This window comes from Schistocerca piceifrons, chromosome X (assembly GCF_021461385.2).
Source record: "Schistocerca piceifrons isolate TAMUIC-IGC-003096 chromosome X, iqSchPice1.1, whole genome shotgun sequence".
NCBI lineage: Eukaryota > Metazoa > Arthropoda > Insecta > Orthoptera > Acrididae > Schistocerca > Schistocerca piceifrons.
In genome coordinates this window covers 904,984,949-905,009,991 of record NC_060149.1, presented here as the reverse complement: position 1 = coordinate 905,009,991, position 25,043 = coordinate 904,984,949, and the positions used below count along the sequence as shown (strand labels likewise).

Genomic DNA, 25,043 nt, shown 5'->3' with positions numbered 1-25,043 from the left:
CACGGAAAGGTATAGGTAGTCGTTCTTTCCGCGCTCTGTTCGAGAGTGGAATATTCGTCCTGCACAAAGAAACATCAGGGCAGGTTTTGACAAGTCGGATAGAACACTTCCCTTGTTAGCCACATGGACACTGCATTAACCAGCAGAGTGTCTTTCAACCTGACAGACATTCATGAAGTTTGTCTATTTGTAATATTTACACATATACATACTAAATACCCTCGATTAAATTTACGATTTCGTCTTACAATGTTTTCTCTACATTTAACGTTAACAGTCCGCTTTATTTATGTTTTTCGCCATATCCGGAGCTGCTGCGAAAGCTACTCAATACTAAGTTTCTACACACATTGGTGGTGCAGTCCTGTGTTTGTCAAATGACAGTATTACCCATATAAAGATAACCAAACATCATTAAATAAACTTGTGGGTTGATAGGTTAATAGTATAGGATTGTCACTGTGGCAATAATGAAATGTGTAGATGTGGATAAATAATCCCCCAGGCTCCCCTTTTCAGGTAATTCACTAAATAATTTATAACTGTTTGCTTATGTGTTTAATAGTAATAGAGACTCGTTCATTCCATAGCAGGCATCGAGAATTTCATTAGGGCATGACATATACTTGTATTACATGTTCGTGTCATTACTTACGGATTTTATAAGCAATTTTAGTTTCAAATCTTAACGCATTCGTTAATATTAGTCTCATAAACATGAGAAGAATTTTAATGCGCTCGCCTCACTATCACAAATCCGACACACTCTTTAGATTTTATGTAGCTTGTCTGTATATAGTTTAGACGTTTTAGTGAACATATCAGGTTTTAATTTTATGTGTTCAATCATTTCGCCATCTTGCTCGCTGGGATTTCCAAGCTGCCGACCCGCTGTTATTACCCAGCGGCGGACATACTTCAACTCCTACCTCCGCCACCCGGCCGCTCTGTTCTACGTTCAGCCTGATTCACCGTGCTGGACCACATTACTGCAACTTGCCAGCTACAGACGCTGGACCGAATACTGTGTATACACATATAATGCTTAGCACACTCGTCGCTCTTAATGTCACAGTGGAGGTGTTGGCGTTGTGGAGGAACCAGTCCTTTGATCGCTACAGTGGTAGCGAATTTTCCTGCAGTGCCTCATTCAGCCACCTTAGCGCATGAATGTAGTAATACTGGTAAACATTCGTACCTTGGAGAACAAAATCGTGACGCACTATCCTCCTTTCAAAAAACAAACAAATGTAACTTCAACTTGTTTGTCATCAGTTTCGTCTTTTTGAGTCCCATTGTAGAAGTGTTCTTGCACTGTCTCCGTTGTTGCTCGGGTTCTGGTCACAGAAAAGTTTTCTGCTGCTAATTCCCTGCCGGTAAACAGAGTGTGTTCTGTCATATCCGCAACTCATAAAAGAAGTGGTTCGACATATCTGAAAGGTGATTGGTCAGCTGGTTTAAAACGCAGCGTAACAGAAGCACTTCGTGAAAAATCCTTCGCCTACGCGAAAGGCATTTTCGTTATTTTTAGACCCCCCTCCCTACATAAACCAGGCGTTGCGTTCCTCCTGTAAAGCGAAATGTCTCGTACGTTGTTACACTCGTAAGTCGGAGTAAATGGCGGTATCAGGACATGGGATAATTCAATAGCTCTTTTCGCAAGTGGCAGGTATTTATTAGAGCCACTTAAGTTGAAAGATGGAGTCAGACACCTCTGATTTACTAAACGTGATTTACTGGCTAAGTTGAAGGCACAACACCACTTTTTACTCCCTGGAGAGAGAGGGGAAGGTGAGGGAAGGAGGGATGGGGGAGGGGGAAGAGAGGAGGAGGGGACACAGAGACAGAGAGTCAAGTGTTCATGGGAGTCACAAAGTGCGAATCGCTTGCACCAGTTGCACTGCTGTTGCGTTCTGTATATGTGTTGTGGATTGAAAGCCCCTCACGTCGGCTTCCGGTTGCACCGTTGCTCGTGGACATCGGCACTAGCTCGAGGTCAATGATTCAGCCTTCGCATCGTCTCTGCTTTCAATTTTGCGTCAATTATCCTGTCAATGACACTCTGCTCAGCACTTAAATCAATTACATACGTAAAATTTAGGTAGGGAAAGCGTGAGAAAAGGTGTGTCAGCGACAGCTGGTATTTTCTCATGTGATTTGCTTCCTCATAACTTATCGTAGCCAAGAACAGAACTTCCCATAAGCCGGAGATTTGGAGTCCAGCAAGGAGATAAAAGCATGTGTTGTCGAAGTGGATGGAAGGTGGTGGGCCTGCTAATCACTCCTTTCAAGGATTGTTGAATGGTTCATTTTGTCAGGACACACTCTGGTGGGAGGTGCAGTCATAACAATTCTTGAGCGTCTTCTACTTTCGAATATATTATATTTCTTTGAGGGAGAAAAGCTTCTATCCCCAAATCATCACAGTTTCTAAAAGTATCTCTCGTTGCGAAACTCGACTTGCTCTTTTCTCGCACGATATCCTTGCGAACGATAGGTGACGTGCGAAAGGCAGATCCTATAGTCCAAGACTTACGGGAAACGTTTGACATAGTGCCACGTTGCAGGTTCCAGCGTACGGAACAGATATGTGATTAGCTCGAAATTTCTTAAGTATGGAGACTAGTGCGTTTTTCTCGAGGGCGAGTGTCCATTGGAGACAAAGGCACCATCATGAAATAAACGATCTGACGGATAGTGCGAGCAGCAATCTGCCTCTGCTGATGACGCTCTAGTGTACAGAAGAGCGCAGTTTTTAGTGACTGTAGGAGGACACGTAATGACTTGGACAGAGTTTCTGTTTGTTATGATGAATAGCAGCTTGCTCTAAATCTGAACACATTTAAATTAATACAGATGAATAGGACAAACAGTAGCGTCACGTTCGAATACAATATTAGTGTTGTGCTGCGTGACAGTCGTGTCGATTAGAAAACCTAGCTTTAATGTTGCCAAGTGACGTGAAATGGAAGTAGCACGTAATGTCGTCTGTAAGGAAGGCGAAGGGTCAACTTTCATGTATTGGGAGAACCCTAGGAAAGTGTAGAACATATACAGGGTGTTTTCGCAGGTCACGGTACACACTTCTAAAGGTTGTAGAGGGGATTTAGTAGATCAAGTTTTACATGGAAACCCATATCCGAAAACGGTTTGTTTCCGTTTTACAAGGAAATCAAGAGCTACTCAGTCGCTCACGAGATGTTTTTTATGCCCTTCGCCTGTTATGTTAGGCTACCCACATTGCTGAAGGGTACGATGACACGATGTCACGTGACGTTCTCTGTTACCATCTGCCTTTCCTTCATGCTTCCTGAAGATGCGACAGTTGACATTACGGTGACTAGTACTGCAGTACACGTTCTCAAAAAAATGGTTCAAATGGCTCTGAGCACTATGGGACTTAACATCTGTGGTCATCAGTCCCCTAGAACTTATAACTACTTAAACCTAACTAACCTAAGGACATCACACACATCCGTGCCCGAGGCAGGATTCGAGCCTGCGACAGTAGCAGTCGCGCGGTTCCGGACTGAGCGCCTAGAACCACTAGACACGTTCTCAGAGTGCACGGATATGCTGTTAATTTTGGGTAATGGTAGAGAAGCTTGACGTCTGTACCACGAGTACTTTCCAACTCGTGTGTCTCCATCTCATCCCATGTTTGCCAGAGCAGCGCAAAAATGGGAAATTCATAATAGAGCAAACTGTGCTGCTCCAAGACGGCGGCGCACTGTCTTATTGGTAGACGAAGTGATTCGTGAGGTTGAAGATAACCAGTCGACGAGACCTCGAGCCATTGCACGTAACATAACATGTGTCTCATTCGTGTGTCTGGCGTTTTCTGCGTGAACAGCAACTCAACCATATCACCCTCAAAAGAAACGCGCCATGCTCCCGGCGGATTTTGTGCCACGTGTCAATTTATGTACTTGGTTTTCACACCTTTGTATAGATTTTCCTCAGTTTTCAAAGCGAATTTTGTTCACAGACGCGCGGAATGTAAGAGAGAAAGTGTTTTGAACACTCAAAATAGCCACATTTGGGATCAAGAAAACCCCAAAGCCACGTGTACATGAAGATTTCAGCACACTTAGGGCATCATTGTCTAGGAAGGTACCGGCGATGGTCTCGTGACGGGGCCGTACATCGGCTTCCTCCTCCGCATAGTGGGTGCGAGGTACTGGATTCTCCTGCAATATGTGCTGGCACAGTTTTTGGAAGATGTGCCATTCGACATTCGGCAAGAATTGTGCTTCCAGCTTGATGGCGCGGCGGTACATTTTGCAGTTCGCGTCTGAAACTGTCTGAAAGTAGTCTACAGGGACAGGTGAATCGGTCGAGGTGGACCACATACTTGGCCACCAAAATCCCCAGATTTAAACCCTTTGCAATTTTTTTTGTGGGGTCGCATGAAGAGTCCTGTTCACGAGACTCCAGTCCGTCGGAGGAAGATGGCTGAATCGAGGTACAGTGGGCGGTGCGAGTCTGTTGCAACACCAAATTTAAAAATGGAAACAGATATGGTGGGATGTCTGCCACCGATGTTCTCATACGCATCAAACACGTCGCAATGGGATTCCAGGAAACAATATTGCCGTCAAAGACATCAAGATGGAAAAGTGCCGAGTGAGACTGGATTGTTTTGCAGCATATTTAATCTCTAGTCACATCGTGCATAATTTGCTCCAGATTGAGAGTTTTGTGAGTTGGTTGCCCCGAAATCTGACTCCTGGACTGAAACAACAACGTAATGATGTGTGTAGACAAGTTCTGTGGTGTGCTGATAAAGAAAGTGATGACACCCTTGCAAGAAACATGGGTCCACCACCGAGAAACGGAGAGAGTGAGTAAGCGCCATTCCACGTCAGCTAAACGAATAAAGGTCTGAACACTGCTGTCAGCATGGTAAGTTATAATGTCATCCTTTTCGCACGTACTACACTTCGCGTGAGTCCACAATCAGTAGTGCATCACACTTAGACCTTCTAAAGCATCATCCTGAGCGTGCATACAAATCGAATCAATGTCGATTTCTGCTTGCAGATGTTTTTCTGGAACATCACCATTGCGATAATTGAAGACCTGGACTTTTAATACCTACCTTATCAAATGGTTCAAATGGCTCTGAGCCGGCCGAAGTGGCCGCGCGGTTCTGGCGCTGCAGTCTGGAACCGCGAGACCGCTACGGTCGCAGGTTCGAATCCTGCCTCGGGCATGGATGTGTGTGATGTCCTTAGGTTAGTTAGGTTTAACTAGTTCTAAGTTCTAGGGGACTAATGACCTCAGCAGTTGAGTCCCATAGTGCTCAGAGCCAAATGGCTCTGAGCACTATGGGACTTAACATCTATGGTCATCAGTCCCCTAGAACTTAGAACTAGTTAAACCTAACTAACCTCAGGACAACAACCAACACCCACTCATCACGAGACAGAGAAAATCTCTGACCCCGCTGGGAATCGAACCCGGGAACCCGGGCGTGGGAAGCGAGAACGCTACCGCACGACCACGAGCTGCGGACCCTACCTTATCCGCCATAGTTACTAAACCTTCCCCCGAACGATTACCGTATATTTGGAATACTGAGAAAAGCAATGAGTGCAAGAAGCTCTGTTGTGATGAAGAGGTACTCAACGCGATGCACGAGTGGTTGCACGGATTCCCAAAAGAAATTTTTCCCTCGAGAATTTAGGCCTTATATGAGAGCTATTGAACGTTCGTTAAGAGTTACAGCGATTACGTTGAAAACTGATATGGCTTTGGGGTGCGTGCTCAGAATACATGGTGGGCATTTATAAAACCGACAAACTGCAGGGATGGATACCTGACTGGAAAAGGAGGGGAAAAGGTCCTACGAACATGTGTCCGGAAATGCAGCGTTGCAACGGCAGATTGTGCTGACGAATGAAAATCCCTTTGCTCATATGCCGTGTGTTTCTTGTGTATGGTAAGCTGTGTGATTGACGCAACGCACTGTAAGCAGCAGAATGGTTCGGTATCCCTTTCGGAACGAGGCGAGTCGCTGTTAAAGCGGTCGAGAGCCAGGACGGTTATCCAAAACAAGTAGCCTCACAGACACTAACCATATCACACATTTCAAGCCCTCCTGGTGCATTTATGTGATCATGGGTCCTTTCAGTCACACGCAAATGCAGGGAGGCGGCGGACTGTGTGTACACCATATTTGGAGGTCCTAGTTCTACAGGATACTGAGACAAAGCCTAATACAAGTTCCAGATAAGTGGCCCGCCAACATGGTGTAAGTACGATTATGTGTATCATGCATGACAGCCGCTACTATCCCTGTCACTTTCAATGAGTGCAAGGACTATCAGCAGCGGAATTCTCTCTATGGAAAAGAGACCATCGCAATTATGGGACTTAAGTCATCAGTCCTTTCACCGACGAAGCAACCTTTACCAGAATTGGCATCGTCAGTCGGCATAATCTACATCTACATCTACATCTACATTTATACTCCGCAAGCCACCCAACGGTGTGTGGCGGAGGGCACTTAACGTGCCACTGTCATTACCTCCCTTTCCTGTTCCAGTCGCGTATGGTACGCGGGAAGAACGACTGTCTGAAAGCCTCCGTGTGCGCTCTAATCTCTCTAATTTTACATTCGTGATCTCCTCGGGAGGTATAAGTAGGGGGAAGCAATATATTCGATACCTCATCCAGAAACGCACCCTCTCGAAACCTGGCGAGCAAGCTACACCGCGATGCAGAGCGCCTCTCTTGCAGAGTCTGCCACTTGAGTTTGTTAAACATCTCCGTAACGCTATCACGGTTACCAAATAACCCTGTGACGAAACGCGCCGCTCTTCTTTGGATCTTCTCTATCTCCTCCGTCAACCCGATCTGGTACGGATCCCACACTGATGAGCAATACTCAAGTATAGGTCGAACGAGTGTTTTGTAAGCCACCTCCTTTGTTGATGGACTACATTTTCTAAGCACTCTCCCAATGAATCTCAACCTGGTACCCGCCTTACCAACAATTAATTTTATATGATCATTCCACTTCAAATCGTTCCGCACGCATACTCCCAGATATTTTACAGAAGTAACTGCTACCAGTGTTTGTTCCGCTATCATATAATCATACAATAAAGGATCCTTCTTTCTATGTATTCGCAATACATTACATTTGTCTATGTTAAGGGTCAGTTGCCACTCCTCGCACCAAGTGCCTATCCGCTGCAGATCTTCCTGCATTTCGCTACAATTTTCTAATGCTGCAACTTCTCTGTATACTACAGCATCATCCGCGATAAGCCGCATGGGACTTCCGACACTATCTACTAGGTCATTTATATATATTGCGAAAAGCAATGGTCCCATAACACTCCCCTGTGGCACGCCAGAGGTTACTTTAACGTCTGTAGACGTCTCTCCATTGATAACAACATGCTGCGTTCTGTTTGCTAAAAACTCTTCAATCCAGCCACACAGGTGGTCTGATATTCCGTAGGCTCTTACTTTGTTTATCAGGCGACAGTGCGGAACTGTATCGAACGCCTTCCGGAAGTCAAGAAAAATAGCATCTACCTGGGAGCCTGTATGTATGGGCTACAGACAATACTCGAGGAATGGTTGAGGCACCTCATCAGCATAGGTTCAGCATCAATGTGTGGGCAGGGATTCTTGGTGACCACGTACTTGGTGCAGTTATCATCCCATAACGCCTCCAAGGAGAAACGTACCTGGTCTTCCTCTGGAATAAACAGCCTGGGCTGCTTGAGAATTTACGTTTGGCAGTACTAAAGTTATGCAGTTTCTCAATGACGGATCACTACTCATCTTGTGCATTACAGTTCGGCAAAACCTCAACATCATCGTCCCCGGACAATGGATAAGGCGCGAAAGCCCTGTAGCATAGCCTGTTAGATAATCGGACTTAAGACATCCGGATTTTGTGCCTGGGTGCATCTGAGAAGCGTTGAATATGCTGAAACAGTTCCTGGTGCACAGCTCCTCCAACAGCGTGTTCACGATGCCTGTGACACTATTCGGAGAGAGGCCGGAACGTGTGAAAGAGTGCGGCAGTCCATGATGCGACGTGTGTACACCTGCAATGCATGCCCTGGGGCCACTTTGAACATCTGTTGTGAAATTGAAAATTTGAGCCGGCCGGTGTGGCCGTGCGGTTCTAGGCGCTTCAGTTTGGAACCGCGAGACCGCTACGGTCGCAGGTTCGAATCCTGCCTCGGGCATGGATGTGTGTGATGTCCTTAGGTTAGTTAGGTTTAAGTAGTTCTAAGTTCTAGGGGACTGATGACCTCCCATAGTGCTCAGAGCCATTTGAACCATTTTGGAAATTTGAGGTAAGGGCTATGGGACCAAACTGCTGAGGTCATAGGTCTCTAGGCTTACGCACTTCTAAATCTAACTTAAACGAACTTATGCTAAGGACAACACATACACCCATGCCGGAGGGAGGACTCGAAACTCCGACGGGAGGAGACACGCGAACCGTGACAAGACGCCGAAGACCACACGGCTACCCCGCGCGACCATTTGTTGTCATGTGGACGCAATGCAGCTTTGTACTGTGTTCCGGAACGATTTGTTGTCGTTGCACGTACACCGTCCATTTCTGGACACATGTACGTAGGACCCTTCTTCCGCCATTTCCAGTTAGGATTCCGTCCCTGCAGTTTGTCGGTTTTATTGATGCTCATCCTGTATATGATATATAAAGGTAGTGTAGTTACGGTTCTCGTTTCACTCATCTTCGTAGCACATTTATAAACTCTCTCCATAGTCTTTCGAAAAAAAAAATTCAAACCATATTAAAAAATTTTTGTGTGTAGTCGGTGGAGTGTTTGGCAGATACAGAAAAATTATCACCGAATAGCTGGTATAAAATGTATGATTTTCCACATTTTGTGTTAATGTTTGCATTTATACTTCATAAGAAGGTCATAACAAGGCAGATACAGAAAAATTGTCACCGAATAGCTGGTATAAAATGTATGATTTTCCATATTTTGTGTTAATGTTTTTGTTGCATTTATACTTCATAAGAAGGTCATAACAAGGAACTCATCTACACGCTATACGTTATCGATCTCAAAAACGTATAAAAATCTAAACTCCAATGAATTGCGGAACATATTAAAAAATTGCCTATCGCAGATGATTAAATCCGGGAGAATTTCAATATGCAGGCGAAGCGGCTTCTATGTTACAAGAGATTGTGCCACCCCAGGTCGCCGAAAGAGGCTGCTGTAGGTCGAACCTAGGGAAAAGACTATAAAATAGAAGTTTTTTCTTTATTGTTTAAAATAGAAGTAGGTCAAAAACTTAAAATATGAAGAAAATCGGCTAGTACAGAGAGCAAAGAGTGAAACAAAAGGCAAATATGCGGAATATTTCAATTTAAAATAATTTAGTCCAGAGATTCCTTTATACAGGACATCCGCGACTGCTCAAGAAAAATCTTAAGTTATTCCACAATACATGGAGGTGTCACACTACCCTGCTAGACACGTGTGCTGCATAATGACCACGTATCACACGGTCTTGCTCACACGTCAGTCTCCTAAACCCAATAATGCTTCGACACATTCCAAAAAGATAGTTCTGTTGTTTAGCTATGATGAGCACTCCTCATAGCCGTCACTAAGGCGTTGTATAGGCAAACACTGAAAAGAAATCCGTGATCAGGACGACCTGCGCTTATTGAGGAGTCATTGTAAAACCATTAGATACCATTCCTTCCTCTAAAATAATTCAAGGTAATTATTCAAACGCTTACTGACGTATACTCATTCGTGCAATCCAGGATCTTGGGGCTAGTGATCAAAGGTGTACAGACAAAAAATCGCAACCGTTGTAAGGAATCTGCGAAGGCTCTTGCCGTTTTTCTAATTAGGCAGATCATTTTTCTTAAGAGGAACTCTTATAGCATAAAGGAATGACGTTGCTGCCAAGAATAGTGAGCACTGAGAAGGCTCCCATTTTAACACAAGTGATATAAGAATTGCTGCATCCCAATCAACTGCCAGAATCTGAATGGTTCTCGTAGTCACAGAGACTAGTTGTTCCACAACCTGTTTTCACTGTGCAAAACCTACAGAAGTAGTTCAAATAATAATATCTACCTTTCCATCATAGTTGTTTCTGGGTGGCATAGCTACTCGCTCGCTGCAACGAATTAGCACGTTCCCCTTTCCTACTATACATAGCAGTGGTCATCATGACGTAAGTACTTTCTCTGGGAACATCATTCCCAAGCTAGAATAAACAATGCACCTCACATTGCGATAATGTTACTCCTTCGACATCGTGTAAAATGGCTAATCAGAGTCGCGGTTCGTGTGAGAGGGAACGGGATAGAAGGAAAGAGAAAGAGAAAGAGAGAGAGAGATTCACATTAAATGGTATTTCAAATTTGAGAACTATTCACAGCACGTTTGCAAATCCTTGTGAGTGTAAGTGAATATAACTGACTCAGAATTAATCGTGAAACAGGTACGCCCTTGAGACTCAGTGCTGAAATTAATGTGCACTAACGCTGTAAATTATTTTGGCGTTAGCAGTGAATCTTGACGTGCGGCACTGACATAATATTTACCACTGAAAAGGACTGAATGTGGCAATAAATTCGAGATTTAATGCACTCTGCGGTTTGGTATGAAAAGCACTGAAGTCATAAGGCATTCAAAACAGTTATGAATTTATCAACGCTACTATGACATACGTTCCACATGAAACTTGTAAAACTATGACTACCAGTTGTCAAAGTTACTCGACGAGTTGGATTTGCTTAATTATCTTGTAACTGAATTTGTGAAATGTATCACATCCTGACCACAGGACGATTACAATGACTGTTTGTCTAAATCAAGAACCGAAGAATCGTAAAGATGCACTGATGAACATGAGACCGTGAAGCCTATCATGTTTCGGTACTACAAACTCTCACTTGTCCTAATATGATGGAGCTCAAAGCAACACTCGCCATAATCTTTGGTATAATACGAGCAGAAAGGAGATGCTGTGCATCTCTGCCACGAAGTTCGACACTGCGATTGGTCTGATGAGGACTCGAGCAATGGACACCAGTGAGCTCCCCAGTTGACAACATAGCCTGCAGAGCTCCGATCTGCTCAGTTCGAAGCCCCATGACGAAGTCACCGTTTTCACCTCCATAAAAAGCTGCTTACTCCCTTCTTCCCAACAAAACTCTACCACCAATCCTCTCTAGAGTCACTGCACCCTGCCAGTGATATAGCTGTTCCTTACACAAACTACACCTCCAAGAAAAGGCGAAATGTCAATAAACTGAATTTCGTCTCCTCTTTTCTAAAAAGGAAAAGAAATCTTCCCACTAATGGTTACGCCTTGCGGCCATCACACCAATTGGTGCTCTCTCGGTCACCAGATAGGTCCGCATTACAGATCCTGAGAAATGCTAAAAAAAAAACTGTTCACGTGGATAGTCGCCGACTCTTCTGCAACTTCTGAACCTTTAGTACTTCAGTGCTGTTTTTCCATGCTTTTTAGAAGGCCAGGAGATCTTTATCTGCTAAAGTATTTCTCTTAGCATGATCCTTCGCCTACCTCTCGCTGACAGAGATCTATCCTCCAGAAGGAATGCTTTTAACTTGGCCATCTACAGTAAACCAGTTGAATAAATAGCCTCTGTACCACTACATCACTCACAAAAACGATCTTCTGCCCACGAAGGCGAGGCAGTTCTACCTGCTACTTTCTTCCCCCATAGTTCTACGAAGGCCCACGTACCCTCAGCTTACTGGGAATTATCACACCGAATCTCGCTAAAAGTCACTTGTCTCATATTCACAACACTTATTACTTCCAGAGCTCGCCTGTAAAAGCAAACTGATATAGCCAATACCATGTTCGAGTACACACCATTAAAAGGACAAAATGAAATAAGCATATACACTGAAGAGCCAAAGAAACTGGTACACCTGCCTAATATCGTGTAGGGCCCCCGCGAGCACGCCGATGTGCCGCAACACTATGTGACACGGACTCGACTAATGTCTGAAGTAGTGCTGGAGGGAATTGACGCGATGAATCCTGCACGGCTGTCCATAAATCCGCAAGAGTACGAGGGGGTGGAGATCTCTTCCGAACAGCACGTTGCAAGGTGCCCGGATATACAAAATTGTTAAGGCTTTCGTGGCCACTTGTTGACAAACTGCTTATTGGCTTCTGTCTCGGGTTCTTGTTCAGAGAAGCTCTAGAAATACAAAAACACGCGAACAGCTTCAACAAGAAAGAAGAAAGCCTTAAGGTAAACGGATCCTGGCTTCCCGTACTGTAGCGAACGACCGTCGCAGGCAGCAAGAGGAGAACCGCACCGGAAATGACCGCGGAGAAGCACTCGGACGTTCGCGCGCGCCAGGTACATACAGTCTGCGGCCACGAGCTCGGCTCCAGTTCACCACCGGCAGTGGAGCGTGAAGCTTTGACAATGCCAGCCACTCGTGCTGGCGAAACGTCAGTCATATCATTACATGAACGTCGGCCGAAGAACCCGAGACAGAAGCCAATAGGCAGTTTGGCACCCAGATATCCTCAACAATGTTCATGGCTGGGAAATTTGGTGGCCAGTGGAAGTGTTTAAAGTCAGAAGAGTGTTCCTACAGCCACTCTGTAGAAAATCTGGACGTGAAGGGTGACGCATTGTACTGCTGGCATTCCAAAGTACTATGGGACTTAACTTCTGAGGTCATCAGTCCCCTAGAGCTTGGAACTACTGAAACCTAACCAACCTAAGGAGATCACACACAGCCATGCCTAAGGCAGGATTCGAACCTGCGACCGTAGCAGTCACGCGGTTCCGGACTGAAGCTCCTAGAACCTCTCGGCCACCGCGACCGGCAACACCACGCTGAAACTCACTTAAATGTTGATAACCTACCATTGTAGCTGCAGTTACCGAACTAACAACTGCGCCAGACACTTGTTGTCTTATACAGGCGTTGCCGACTGCATCACCGTATTGTGCCTCTTTTGATATCTCTCTATTTGAATACTCATGACTATACCAGCATCTTTAGCGATTCAGTGTATAATCACTGCAATCTCATTAACCCCATTAAACTAACTCTACTCGCTTGCAGTCGGATTATTAATGGTAAATGACAAGAGACATTAGTCTAAACGTATGCACACGTTAACCATAGTAGTTGATTACACAATATATCAGAAGCACAGTACTGACCCAATACTATTCGACAGGTGTATCCCTCTAGAAAATGTCTCAGGTAAGTATCTTTACTTTTACACGATTTTCTTGAATAAATTCTGAAACACAACGGGAGAGGCGGAATTGTATATACTTCCGAAGCATTAATTGACCTCTGTAGCAGGATGCGACATACAAACAGGTAGGTTATCGTTGCCATTTAGCAATACCTATACGATTAATTTCAAATACATACTGAAGTGGACCAAACCGGTAACTGGTTCATCAGCTCATGTGGTTTTCAACATATCCTTACATCGTCGTTGGGGTACTCTACTGGTGAGCAAAACGTAAGGACAAAAGTAAGGTGGCCGGTGTGGCCTCGCGGTTCTAGGCGCTTTAGTCTGGAACAGCGCGACCGCTACGGTCGCAGGTTCCAATCCTGCCTCGGGCATGGATGTGTGTCATGTCCTTAGGTTAGTTAGGTTTAAGTAGTTCTAAGTTCTAGGGACTGATGGCCTCATCTGTCAAGTCCCATAGTGCTCAGAGCGATTTGAACCATTTGACAAAAGTAACTTCCGCATTATGCGTCACTGCCAAGTAACATTACTCGATGAAACCTAGACCATACACGGAAAGACGTCCTACAGTATGGTTCAGAAAGTAGCTGAAATAAATACGCAATGGGAGGAACAGAAATGACACTTTTATTCAAAGATAATAATTACGCGGAGTCACCTCGGTTTATGATGAGCTTCTGGACATTAAAAATGCAGGACATGATTCTTAAACGGTGTGTGATCACGGCGGACGGCAGTGCATACTCTGAAACGTGCTGGCCACAAGGTCGGGAAGCAGATCTAGTAGTAGGGCGTCCCCAATACGTCTCTTCAATGATTCGCACACGTGATCGATGAGATTTATGTTGGGTAAACGGGCAGCACAGTCCCTTCGCAAGAATATTCTCTCGTTTCAAGGGTTCCTTCGTTTGCACTGTTCGATGCAGTCGAGCATTATCATCCATAAAAATGAAGTCAGGTCCGAATCCCACTCTCAAAAGAAGCACATGTGGAAGGAGTATAGTGACTAGTGAGTGTTGCGGAATTAACGATTTGAAGGTGAGTACGCCCATGAAGCCCGCCGGAGTGGCCGAGCGGTTCTAGGCGCTACAGTCTGGAACCGCAAGACCGCTACGGTCGCAGATTCGAATCCTGCCTCGGGCATGGATGTGTGTGATGTCCTTAGGTTAGTTAGGTATAAGTAGGTCTAAGTTCTAGGGGACTGATGTCCTCAAAAGTTAAGTCCCAAAGTGCTCAGAGCCATTTGACCCATTTTTGAACGTCCATGAAACATTATGCCTCCCCACACTATATGACCTGGACCACCATGTTCGAGAATGTTCCTGGATGGATTACGGGCTCTTACCTCTCGTCACATGTTGGTACGTCCACTATTGCCCAACACGATCCTTCTGGCGGTCCGGGTGTTATACTGTGGCGAGGTACATTGCTGCATTCACGTACTGACCTCCAAATCTTTGAACACGGGACACCCACCGGTCAACATAATTCTGACACTCTACTCCTTCCCCACGTGCGTCTTTTAAGGGATGCATTCGGACCTACCTTCATTGTTACGGATGACAAGGAGCGACCGCATCGGACAGCCCATGTGGAGCAGTTCTTGGAAAGAGAGTATATTTCGCGAATGGACTGACTTGCCCGTTCCTCCGACTTAAATCCCTTCGGGCACGAGTGAGATGCGTTGGGAAGACGTATCACAGCACGTCCACATGCACGAACGACCGTCCGTGAGCTGTCAACCGCACTGATGGAGGAATGGAGCGCCCTGTTGCAACAGCCTTACGGCCAGCATAGGACCACGTTGCACAGCATGTCGTTCGTGGTGATCACATACCATAGTAAGAACCACGTTCCACCTATTGTAATGTTCAAGGGACCATCATGAATCACTATGACCCCGGTGATAATTATTGTTCTCGAATAAAAGTGTTATTTCTGTTTGTCTCGTTGCGTATTTCTTTGAGTTACCTTCTGTACTATACTGTAACAGCTATTTCCATGTATGCTAAAAGTTTCATCGAGCTGTGTTACCTTGCTGTGACACATCATGCTAAACTTACGTCATCTCGGTGTGTTCTGCCACGGCTTCATTGGTGTACTGGTATGCTGACGTTATTCGCAGCGTCCTGTGACGTATGGCAGAAAAGTACTTGTTTGAGATACTCTGTATCACATAACGAGTAGTATTATTAACAGTATAGTTGCTACCTGACTCGTCTACTCGCTTTTCTAATCGGATCTAGCCAAAAACAACACCTGTTGGCCATAAGTGGGTGAGATTGGTGTCAATGAAGTGTGCTCTATGTACGCGCGTTTATATAAAAAAAATTGAATCTGTAAGTAAAAGACTGTGTTTATTAAGTCAAAAATGCCTTCCTTTTGCGAAAGCTCTCGAAATACTCATATGGCTGACATAACCTGTAAATTCTTTCTTGCTCCATCTTTCTTTAATGTGAAAATAAGTGGGAATGAGAGAGTGCCACTTTCTGTAAATAGGGTGGACGTTCTCAATATATTCCCACATTTTTCTACTGATGAATTAGCGCTGTGTGCAGGTGATTTTCTCCTCACCAAATATTTCTTTCTTCTTTAGTCCAGCTTACTTCTTTAATATTTCTACATCAGCTTCATCCATAAGACTTACACAAAAATCTATAGATCTTCTTTACCATTTTAAAAATAATCGGTAAGGTCACTGGCACATAAAACAGACGTCGCCTGTGGTACTCACACGTGTTCATTTGACTCCCACTCACTACCGTGATTGCTGTTTCGTTTCTTGCATGAAAAGATCAACCTACTTCCCGTCTACAACAGACCGGTAACCAAAATCGTTTGGATTCTATTTAACATTTTGTTTAGAAATTTGTTTGTTATTTGCGTTTGGAAATTGCTTTTTTGTGTTTTTCAGATTGACATTGATAAATGTATCATCCATTTTTGTAGTTACTTGGTCATCTAAAATGTGTGATAATCTTTCTTCTGGTATTCCACTTGCGTTATCTATATCATGCACCTAGAATCGCCGATTATCCAGTGTGGTAAATACCATATTTTCACTTTCTTCAAATTTGAAATTATTATCACAGTTTTTGGTTGTTGTTCACGCAAATTACCTTCATAAAGGTACTGCCTAGATGAATTCAGCCGTCTATTTCGTCACTGTAGAAAATTAAGGAGCAGACTTCCTTAAAACTTTATCGAATTTGATTGAGTTTCGTTTGGGATACACAGTCCACAAACAAGAATTTTATTTCAGTAATTCGCCGCACAACGACTATAAAACTATTCCACAGGACAAGCTGATACTCAGCCTAGGTTATCGAGCGTTATACGCCACAATAATAAAATCATAATTTCGTGTTTGTGAAGACTATTTCAACGCTATGACGAGAATCTTTATCCTTGCCCTAATATGTGTTGCAGGAAGCATACCCGCATTCCCGTAGTTCCAGGAACAAGGTACACATGCATCACCCTTTTGTTTTGCGCTAGAAAAGAGAATTTTTAATTGAACTGAAGCGTCTACACATGTGTGGTTAGTCTTTTCTGTCACGTCCTAAATCCATTTACAGAAAAATTGAAAATGCCTGATACAAAACCCTGAGATTAAGTAACAGATTTACGTAAATAGAATAGCAATATTTGTCGCTCGTCAGAAATTATTTTGTAGTATGCTGCTCATAGACGCATCAGTGCTATTTATATGAACACAGTATCTCTCTTTAACTTTTTATTTCCAAAGTTTATCGTCCCAATAATTCCTCGTGATAGTTAAGAATACGATAAAATGTAAGACTTCGTAGCCTTTATAAAACGCGTATGTGCTCGATTTATATTCTATTCATCAGGGATTTACTCTGGAAAAGAAAGCCGAGGAACATGTGATAACTAATATGCATCTAAACGGCATCAGTCTGCCTGTCGAATTAACCAGCCTTATACATAGCAGCACTAATAACGCTGGACTGAGCATTTCATTAATCAATGTCGCTATCAATTTCTTCTCCTGTGTTTACGGAACCTGAGTAAACGGTCTTCGCTAATGGCCTCGTTGAAAACAAAGACGCAGAACGTAAAAAGAGCCAAACACAAGTGCCCGCACACTCGACAGACCGCAAGAGTGCAACAGTGCACTAAGCCTCTGTACGCTCAACAACCGCCAACGACTCCTAAACCATTTCAACGTTGGAGATGCGAATTGGGGTGTACTGGTATCTACTTAAGACCCATGGTAATGAAAAAAACTTGAAAATGATTATTTTACGCACGATCTGAGTACCAGGTACAACAGAAGTACAGAAACGAGGATTTCTTGTCACAATTAAGCTTCGAAATTGTTTTGCTGTCGTAGAGAAACTACGATACCATATTAGGTGCTCACTATACTGGTGCGTCGCCCACTAACTTGTATACAAGGCGCTGGAATAGAAAATGAACAGAGGAGCAAGTGCTCTACTATACATTAATCTGAGAACAATTGACGGCTTTTAAAATTGCTTCATTACTAGAGCTAGTACAATATAAAGCGGTAAGAGGCTTTAGTGCACAACATGCAAAGGAATGGCAACAGGTAGAGAGATTTTTATTCCAACCTCAAGCACTGATTCCACTTCCTCTCCATTATAAATTTTGTTCGATTTAGTGTGTCTGTATCTATAAAATATATCAACAAAATCCCATTGACAGCTGAAAACAAGTTGGAAAACAACGGAAAAATGAAATCCAGTAACGGCATAACAGTATTATATGATTCACACCAAAAATTTCTGAAAACATAACTTAAATCAAGTCCATTATGGGGCGATTGATCTCGAACATCAACAACCAGTAATCACAAGACTGCAGACGGTGTGCTGCCTTTACATGGTACCTCACTCTGTGTATAACTTCATTTACCCAGTCTAGTGACAGATCCGACTGGTTTAGGCCGTTTTGCAGCTCATCGCACCAGTTCAGTCTATGTCAGCCAAGGGAAAGCGTTTTCTATAGCATTCGTGAGAATTCTAGTCATCGCCTTTGCCAGACATTCCCTCTAAAAATGTCCACTCAATCCGCTTGTTTCCTACGTTGTATCTACTTCCATGTCTGTGCGCTGCCTGCATTGTCCCACATCTGTGGCAGACCGTAGACCTCAGTATTTGCGACATCAGCCTTCTGTCCCAGACATGGAGATTTTCTATAGAACTATTTAGTAAGTCACATTTCATTGCCGTAAAGTACAATTGGGGTAACGATGGTGCAGTAAACTGCAATCCTTATGCTGTGGATCTCAGCATACCCATTCCCTGCATGTATCTTCTTTAATTCATGTCTAATTCATTGTGTGTAATGGAATATGCTTCTAGAAATCTTGAAACATAGTCCGTCTGTAAACATCCGAGTTTTGCCTTCCCCCAGCCTCGATATCCGTTTTTATTTTGTCGTAGTTTAATTGATCTGCAAACAAACGTATGCAGTTGCTACGTAAGTAAGGTAGATTTTACCAACACTTGTAACATAGGCAAGAGGTGACGTACTAGCGCACTCTGTCTCGGCTGCAATATCTCAGATATTGCATGGGAAGAGGATTTTCACAGGAAACAGTGTGTATACCGACAAGAAGAACAACTGGTTGCCTATAAACACAGTGCCGTGGGCGTATAACAACAAATTTTGAGCAGCCATTCTATTTAGACGCCTGTCGTGGTATTTTTTTGCGGAAACCACCACCCTATACAATGGTTGACCACTTCGTGTAGTGTTGGGGTTGAACTGTATTTAGGAAAAACGTGGTGGCATAGATGAATCGCAATAAATGTAAATACCCGCCGATGGTAGGGTACGCATGCTGTGAAATTTACGAGATCTGATATATCCCTCTTGCTGTGATTATATTTCACGTTGATAAAAATATTATGCTGTGAAGGATTGGATGGAACGAAAATGGATCCTTGGTCTCTCAAAAGTGAACGGGTAAAAGCCGGTAACACTGCACAAAATACGAGCTAAGCTGAATGCACTTGTCGGAAAGCGTTGTCCACAGAATTTTCTGAGGAGTAAAAACATTTATTCTTGTTTATTACCATGCGAAAGTTTAAAGAATAACTGGTGAATAACACGAACGTTTTCTGTACCATTCAGATGACAAAATACGCCACAAGAGCCATCAGTTGCGCAACAAAGTAATTTCGTCAGGATAATGGATGATGTCTTGAAAATAGGAAAACTGAGGGATCTGAACCACAAACTGCAGTAACATAAAACCTGTTCACCAGATTTTGTGCCTTCCGGCGTCACTATTTGCACATTGCATAATTGTATGACTGGAAAAATGCAGGGTGTCCATAAATTATGTATACAGCCCAAGACTTTAATATATTTAAAATTATACTGGATATTAACAAGTGGTTTGCGACGTGTGATAAGATAACTGATGAAGTTTTGTTTCCTCATTCATACACATCAATGTGTGCACCCTTAAGTGGCACGGATATGTCTGGTCGGTCTCTAGACGTACCATTCTAGATGTTCCCGGTGACACGTTCAGCTGCACTGCGAATGCCTCACTTCAAGTTCTGTAGGTGTCTAACCCTGTTTCGGCGCACCAGATCCCTTTCAAGCCCGCCCAAGAAGAGGCCTAGCGGTGTGAGTGAGGTGAGGTGAGGTGAGGGAATCGTGGCGGATATCGAATCGTATGAACCATGTCACACACATTCACTTCCTCCAGTGGCGTCCACATATTATTCAGTTCTGCATTAGAGTTCTATCACGTGGATGGTAAAAAGTCTTATCACATTTTGAAAATCATTTGTTAATATCTTGTATAGTTTCAAAGTTATTAAAGTCTTAAGTTGTAAGGATAAAATAAGGACACCCTGTATACACTCCTGGAAATTGAAATAAGAACACCGTGAATTCCTTGTCCCAGGAAGGGGAAACTTTATTGACACATTCCTGGGGTCAGATACATCACATGATCACACTGACAGAACCACAGGCACATAGACACAGGCAACAGAGCATGCACAATGTCGGCACTAGTACAGTGTATATCCACCTTTCGCAGCAATGCAGGCTGCTATTCTCCCATGGAGATGATCGTAGAGATGCTGGATGTAGTCCTGTGGAACGGCTTGCCATGCCATTTCCACCTGGCGCCTCAGTTGGACCAGCGTTCGTGCTGGATGTGCAGACCGCGTGAGACGACGCTTCATCCAGTCCCAAACATGCTCAATGGGGGACAGATCCGGAGATCTTGCTGGCCAGGGTAGTTGACTTACACCTTCTAGAGCACGTTGGGTGGCACGGGATACATGCGGACGTGCATTGTCCTGTTGGAACAGCAAGTTCCCTTGCCGGTCTAGGAATGGTAGAACGATGGGTTCGATGACGGTTTGGATGTACCGTGCACTATTCAGTGTCCCCTCGACGATCACCAGTGGTGTATGGCCAGTGTAGGAGATCGCTCCCCACACCATGATGCCGGGTGTTGGCCCTGTGTGCCTCGGTCGTATGCAGTCCTGATTGTGGCGCTCACCTGCACGGCGCCAAACACGCATACGACCATCATTGGCACCAACGCAGAAGCGACTCTCATCGCTGAAGACGACACGTCTCCATTCGTCCCTCCATTCACGCCTGTCGCGACACCACTGGAGGCGGGCTGCACGATGTTGGGGCGTGAGCGGAAGACGGCCTAACGGTGTGCGGGACCGTAGCCCAGCTTCATGGAGACGGTTGCGAATGGTCCTCGCCGATACCCCAGGGGCAACAGTGTCCCTAATTTGCTGGGAAGTGGCGGTGCGGTCCCCTACGGCACTGCGTAGGATCTTACGGTCTTGGCGTGCATCCGTGCGTCGCTGCGGTCCGGTCCCAGGTCGACGGGCACGTGCACCTTCCGCCGACCACTGGCGACAACATCGATGTACTGTGGAGACCTCACGCCCCACGTGTTGAGCAATTCGGCGGTACGTCCACCCGGCCTCCCGCATGCCCACTATACGCCCTCGCTCAAAGTCCGTCAACTGCACATACGGTTCACGTCCACGCTGTCGCGGCATGCTACCAGTGTTAAAGACTGCGATGGAGCTCGGTATGCCACGGCAAACTGGCTGACACTGACGGCGGCGGTGCACAAATGCTGCGCAGCTAGCGCCATTCGACGGCCAACACCGCGGTTCCTGGTGTGTCCGCTGTGCCGTGCGTGTGATCATTGCTTGTACAGCCCTCTCGCAGTGTCCGGAGCAAGTATGGTGGGTCTGACACACCGGTGTCAATGTGTTCTTTTTTCCATTTCCAGGAGTGTATTAGTCCACTGAAGATATTCTGACATCTCAGCGATGTCATCTGCTCGAAACTTGACGTAAAAGTGGACAATGAAAAACAAACCTCACTGCTTAATTACCTTCTTGCCATCATACGTTGATTGTTTATGTAACACTACAGCTGTTAGTTCACATAATGCACTCCCTACGAATACGAGTCTCGCTTGGATATAAGTCGACTAGGCAGCCACGCAAAACACTTTATATTGTCACTCTCCATTATATAATCTATCCAGCAGAATTCACCAACATTCAGATATACAGTATAACTTCGTGTGGTGCTCCTCATTTCCAAATAGAGTAAAGGAGATGTTACAGTATTATACGAGCAATTTTCCAGTACTGACTAAGTATTTTAGTATTTTTTCCAGTAGTCAATAGTGGCAGCTCTACATCGATTGTCCACAAGCCACTTGATGACAGGTGCCTCTTAGTCCGAACAACGGCCCGGCACATTGGCTCCACGGGTCACCATTGGAGTTACATACTGGTCTGAAAATGGTCTAGCTATGATTGATACCGGTTTCCAGAAAGATAAACACCATTTTTTATTTAGACTGCATGTTTTTTCTGTACCTCATATAGCTGCCGCGATGCAAACAGATAACAGAAATGCTAAAAAAATTAACATGACACTTGCTCAGATGAACAGTACATCGGGTCGCGCCGAAGACTGACAATCCCGCGTGGCCGTTTCACGTAGCACTCGGCATTAAATCCTGAGCTTTCTGGAGTCGCGTCTCATAAAGTTACGTCACCAGATACCCTGCTCCGCCACTAGATGTCACACGGAACGAGTCGTGTTTAAATTATGGCGGCACTTACGAACAGACGGAAGCCGAGTGCAAACTCCCCTGTTATACCTCTGCCACTGAGGCAAAAACGTAAAATCAAATTTTGGAAAATATTCTAGTAAACATGTTTTGAACTATTGTATCTTACTGTACCAATAAAACATCTCCCTGGCGTTATTTACACTAACAATATATGGCGTTCAATATAGGGAACGTACAAAATATTTACATAGGTAGGCCTACGTATTCTGGTTTAAAGCTCATTCAGGAGACAAATCCTGAACTAACAACAACGTAGACTACAAATTTACATACTTTAAGATTTGTTTTCCACATCAAGTGCAAGAAGTTAAACATGAAACACACATTACGCCAGATTAGATAAAACTGCACAATAAATATTAATGTCTTAATTTAGACAATAAATCTGCATTTATGCTATGTCATGAATCTACAAACTTTATAGTCTAAAGTACTGTCGAGGCGATTTGTTCAGCAAAATTTGTTCAAGCTAAGACTTATTTGCAGTAAACAGTGCTGCAGCAACCAATTACAAATGCGCGAAAAACCGAATACGTCCTCAGCGCCAACAGTCAGCGGTAATTGTGAAACCGAAGCAAAACTTGGTAGTCTGGATCTTGATAAAACTGAGACTGAAACTTTTCGTCACCAGCAGTGACTAAGAGGTACGTTCTCCATAAAGTACGGTAGTCGTATACACGAAATTTTCCATACTTGGAGGAATAAATGATGTTAACACAAACAAATAAGTCACGTAAAACATTGAGAAATAATTTGAGCAGAGTGAAAAGGAAACAAATATCATGACAGGTATCCCTCACGCAAGTCATCTAATAGAATGTACTACCGCACGTAAAAATTGAAAACGCTGGGTTGCATCTACAGAAAGATCTCATGGTCAACAGCACAAGCATTTTCTTCCTGAGTATTCTGTATGTCCTGTATTTACTGCTAAGGGTCACTAATTTCTTCGTTGTATAAAGAAACGAGCATACGGAATGCACCAGTGTTATTGATGAAACGTTCTGGCAGATTAACCTGGTTTTAATCTGTGAGGAAGTTTCATTTCGGCACACACCCGCTTCAGAGTGAAAACTCATAGGTGATTATTATTGGACTGATGACCATAGATGTTAAGTCCCACAGTGTTCAGAGCCCTTTGAGCCATTTTTTGGATTATTACTGATGTATGTAAGTCATTTCACATATCTGTATCAAATTTTGTTTCATGTATCCCATAACCGGAAATAAAATAATGTTATTTTCACTAGACAATTATGATCCAGTGTTTTTTATTACAATTTCCACGTGACAGAATATATAAAATTGAAATAGAATTTTAAAATAGGTTTGGTGTAAAGGGAGATTTAACACAAGACCATTACCAAAGCTCAGGATTGAACGATGCTACCTGTCCTGCACGGTTCAGCACTGCCACCTCTCCTGACGAGCGTATCGTCTCTCGGAGGATGCTACGCCAGACATCGCCTGTCACCGCCGAATATGGAAGTCTTGTCACGACACGTAATGTATACGTGTTTCAAGCTCACGTTGATAGCATACCTTTTAGATCCTTAGGTTGTTTTTGTGGTCTTCAGTCCTAAGACTGGTTTGCTGCAACTCTCCATGCTACTCTATCCTGTGCAAGCTTTTTCATCTCCCAGTACCTACTGCAACCTACATCCTTCTGAATTTGTTTAATGTATTTATCTCTTGGTCTCCCTCTACGATTTTTACCCTCCACGCTGCCCTCCAATACTAAATTGGTGATCCCTTGTTGCCTCAGAATAAGTTCTACCAACCGATCCCTTCTTCTAGTCAAGTTGTGCCACAAATTTCTCTTCTCCCCAATCCTATTCAATACCTCCTCATTAGTTATGTGATCTACCCATCTAATCTTCAGCATTCTTCTGTTGCACCACATATCGAAAGCTTCTATTCTCTTCTTGTCTAAACTATTTATCGTCCATTTTTCACTTCCATGCATGGCTACACTCCATAGAAATACTTTCAGAAACGACTTCCTGACACTTAAGTCTATACTCGATGTTAACAAATTTCTCTTCTTCAGAAACGCTTTCCTTGCCATTGCCAGTCTACATTTTATATCCTCTCTACTTCGACCATCATCAGTTATTTTGCTCCCCAAATAGCAAAACTACTTTACTACTTTAAGTGTCTCATTTCCTAATCTAATTCCCTCAGCATTACCCGACTTAATTCGACTACATTCCATTATCCTCGTTTTGCTTTTTTGATGTTTTTTTGATGTTCCTTTCAAGACACTGTCCATTCCGTTCAATTGCTCTTCCAAGTTCTTTGCTGTCTCTGACAGAATTACAATGTCATCGGCGAACCTCAAAGTTTTTATTTCTTCTCCATGGATTTTCACATAGTCCTACTCCGAATTTTTCTTTTGTTTCCTTCACTGCTTGCTCAATATACAGATTGAACAACATCGGGGAGAGGCTACAACCCTGTCCCACTACCTTCCCAACCACTACTTCCTTTTCATGCCCCTCGACTCTTATAACTGCCATCTGGTTTCTATACAAATTGTAAATAGCCTTTCGCTCTCTGTATTTTACCCCTGCCACCTTCAGAATTTGAAAGAGTATATATTTTAATATTGTTTGGTGAAATGTTTGAGCGGAGCGAAACCAAGACT

General features: G+C 43.9%; 1 protein-coding gene across 1 annotated transcript in view; it reads left to right on the top strand.

Annotated features, from left to right (window-relative positions):
• The first annotated feature begins 13,241 nt into the window (after positions 1-13,241).
• LOC124722766 (muscarinic acetylcholine receptor DM1) overlaps positions 13,242-25,043 on the top strand; it is a 105,691-nt gene continuing 93,889 nt past the window's right edge. Inside the window, exon 1 of the mRNA XM_047247903.1 lies at positions 13,242-13,250. Coding sequence (XP_047103859.1) covers positions 13,242-13,250 — 9 coding nt within the window. The remainder of the gene's footprint in view (positions 13,251-25,043) is intronic.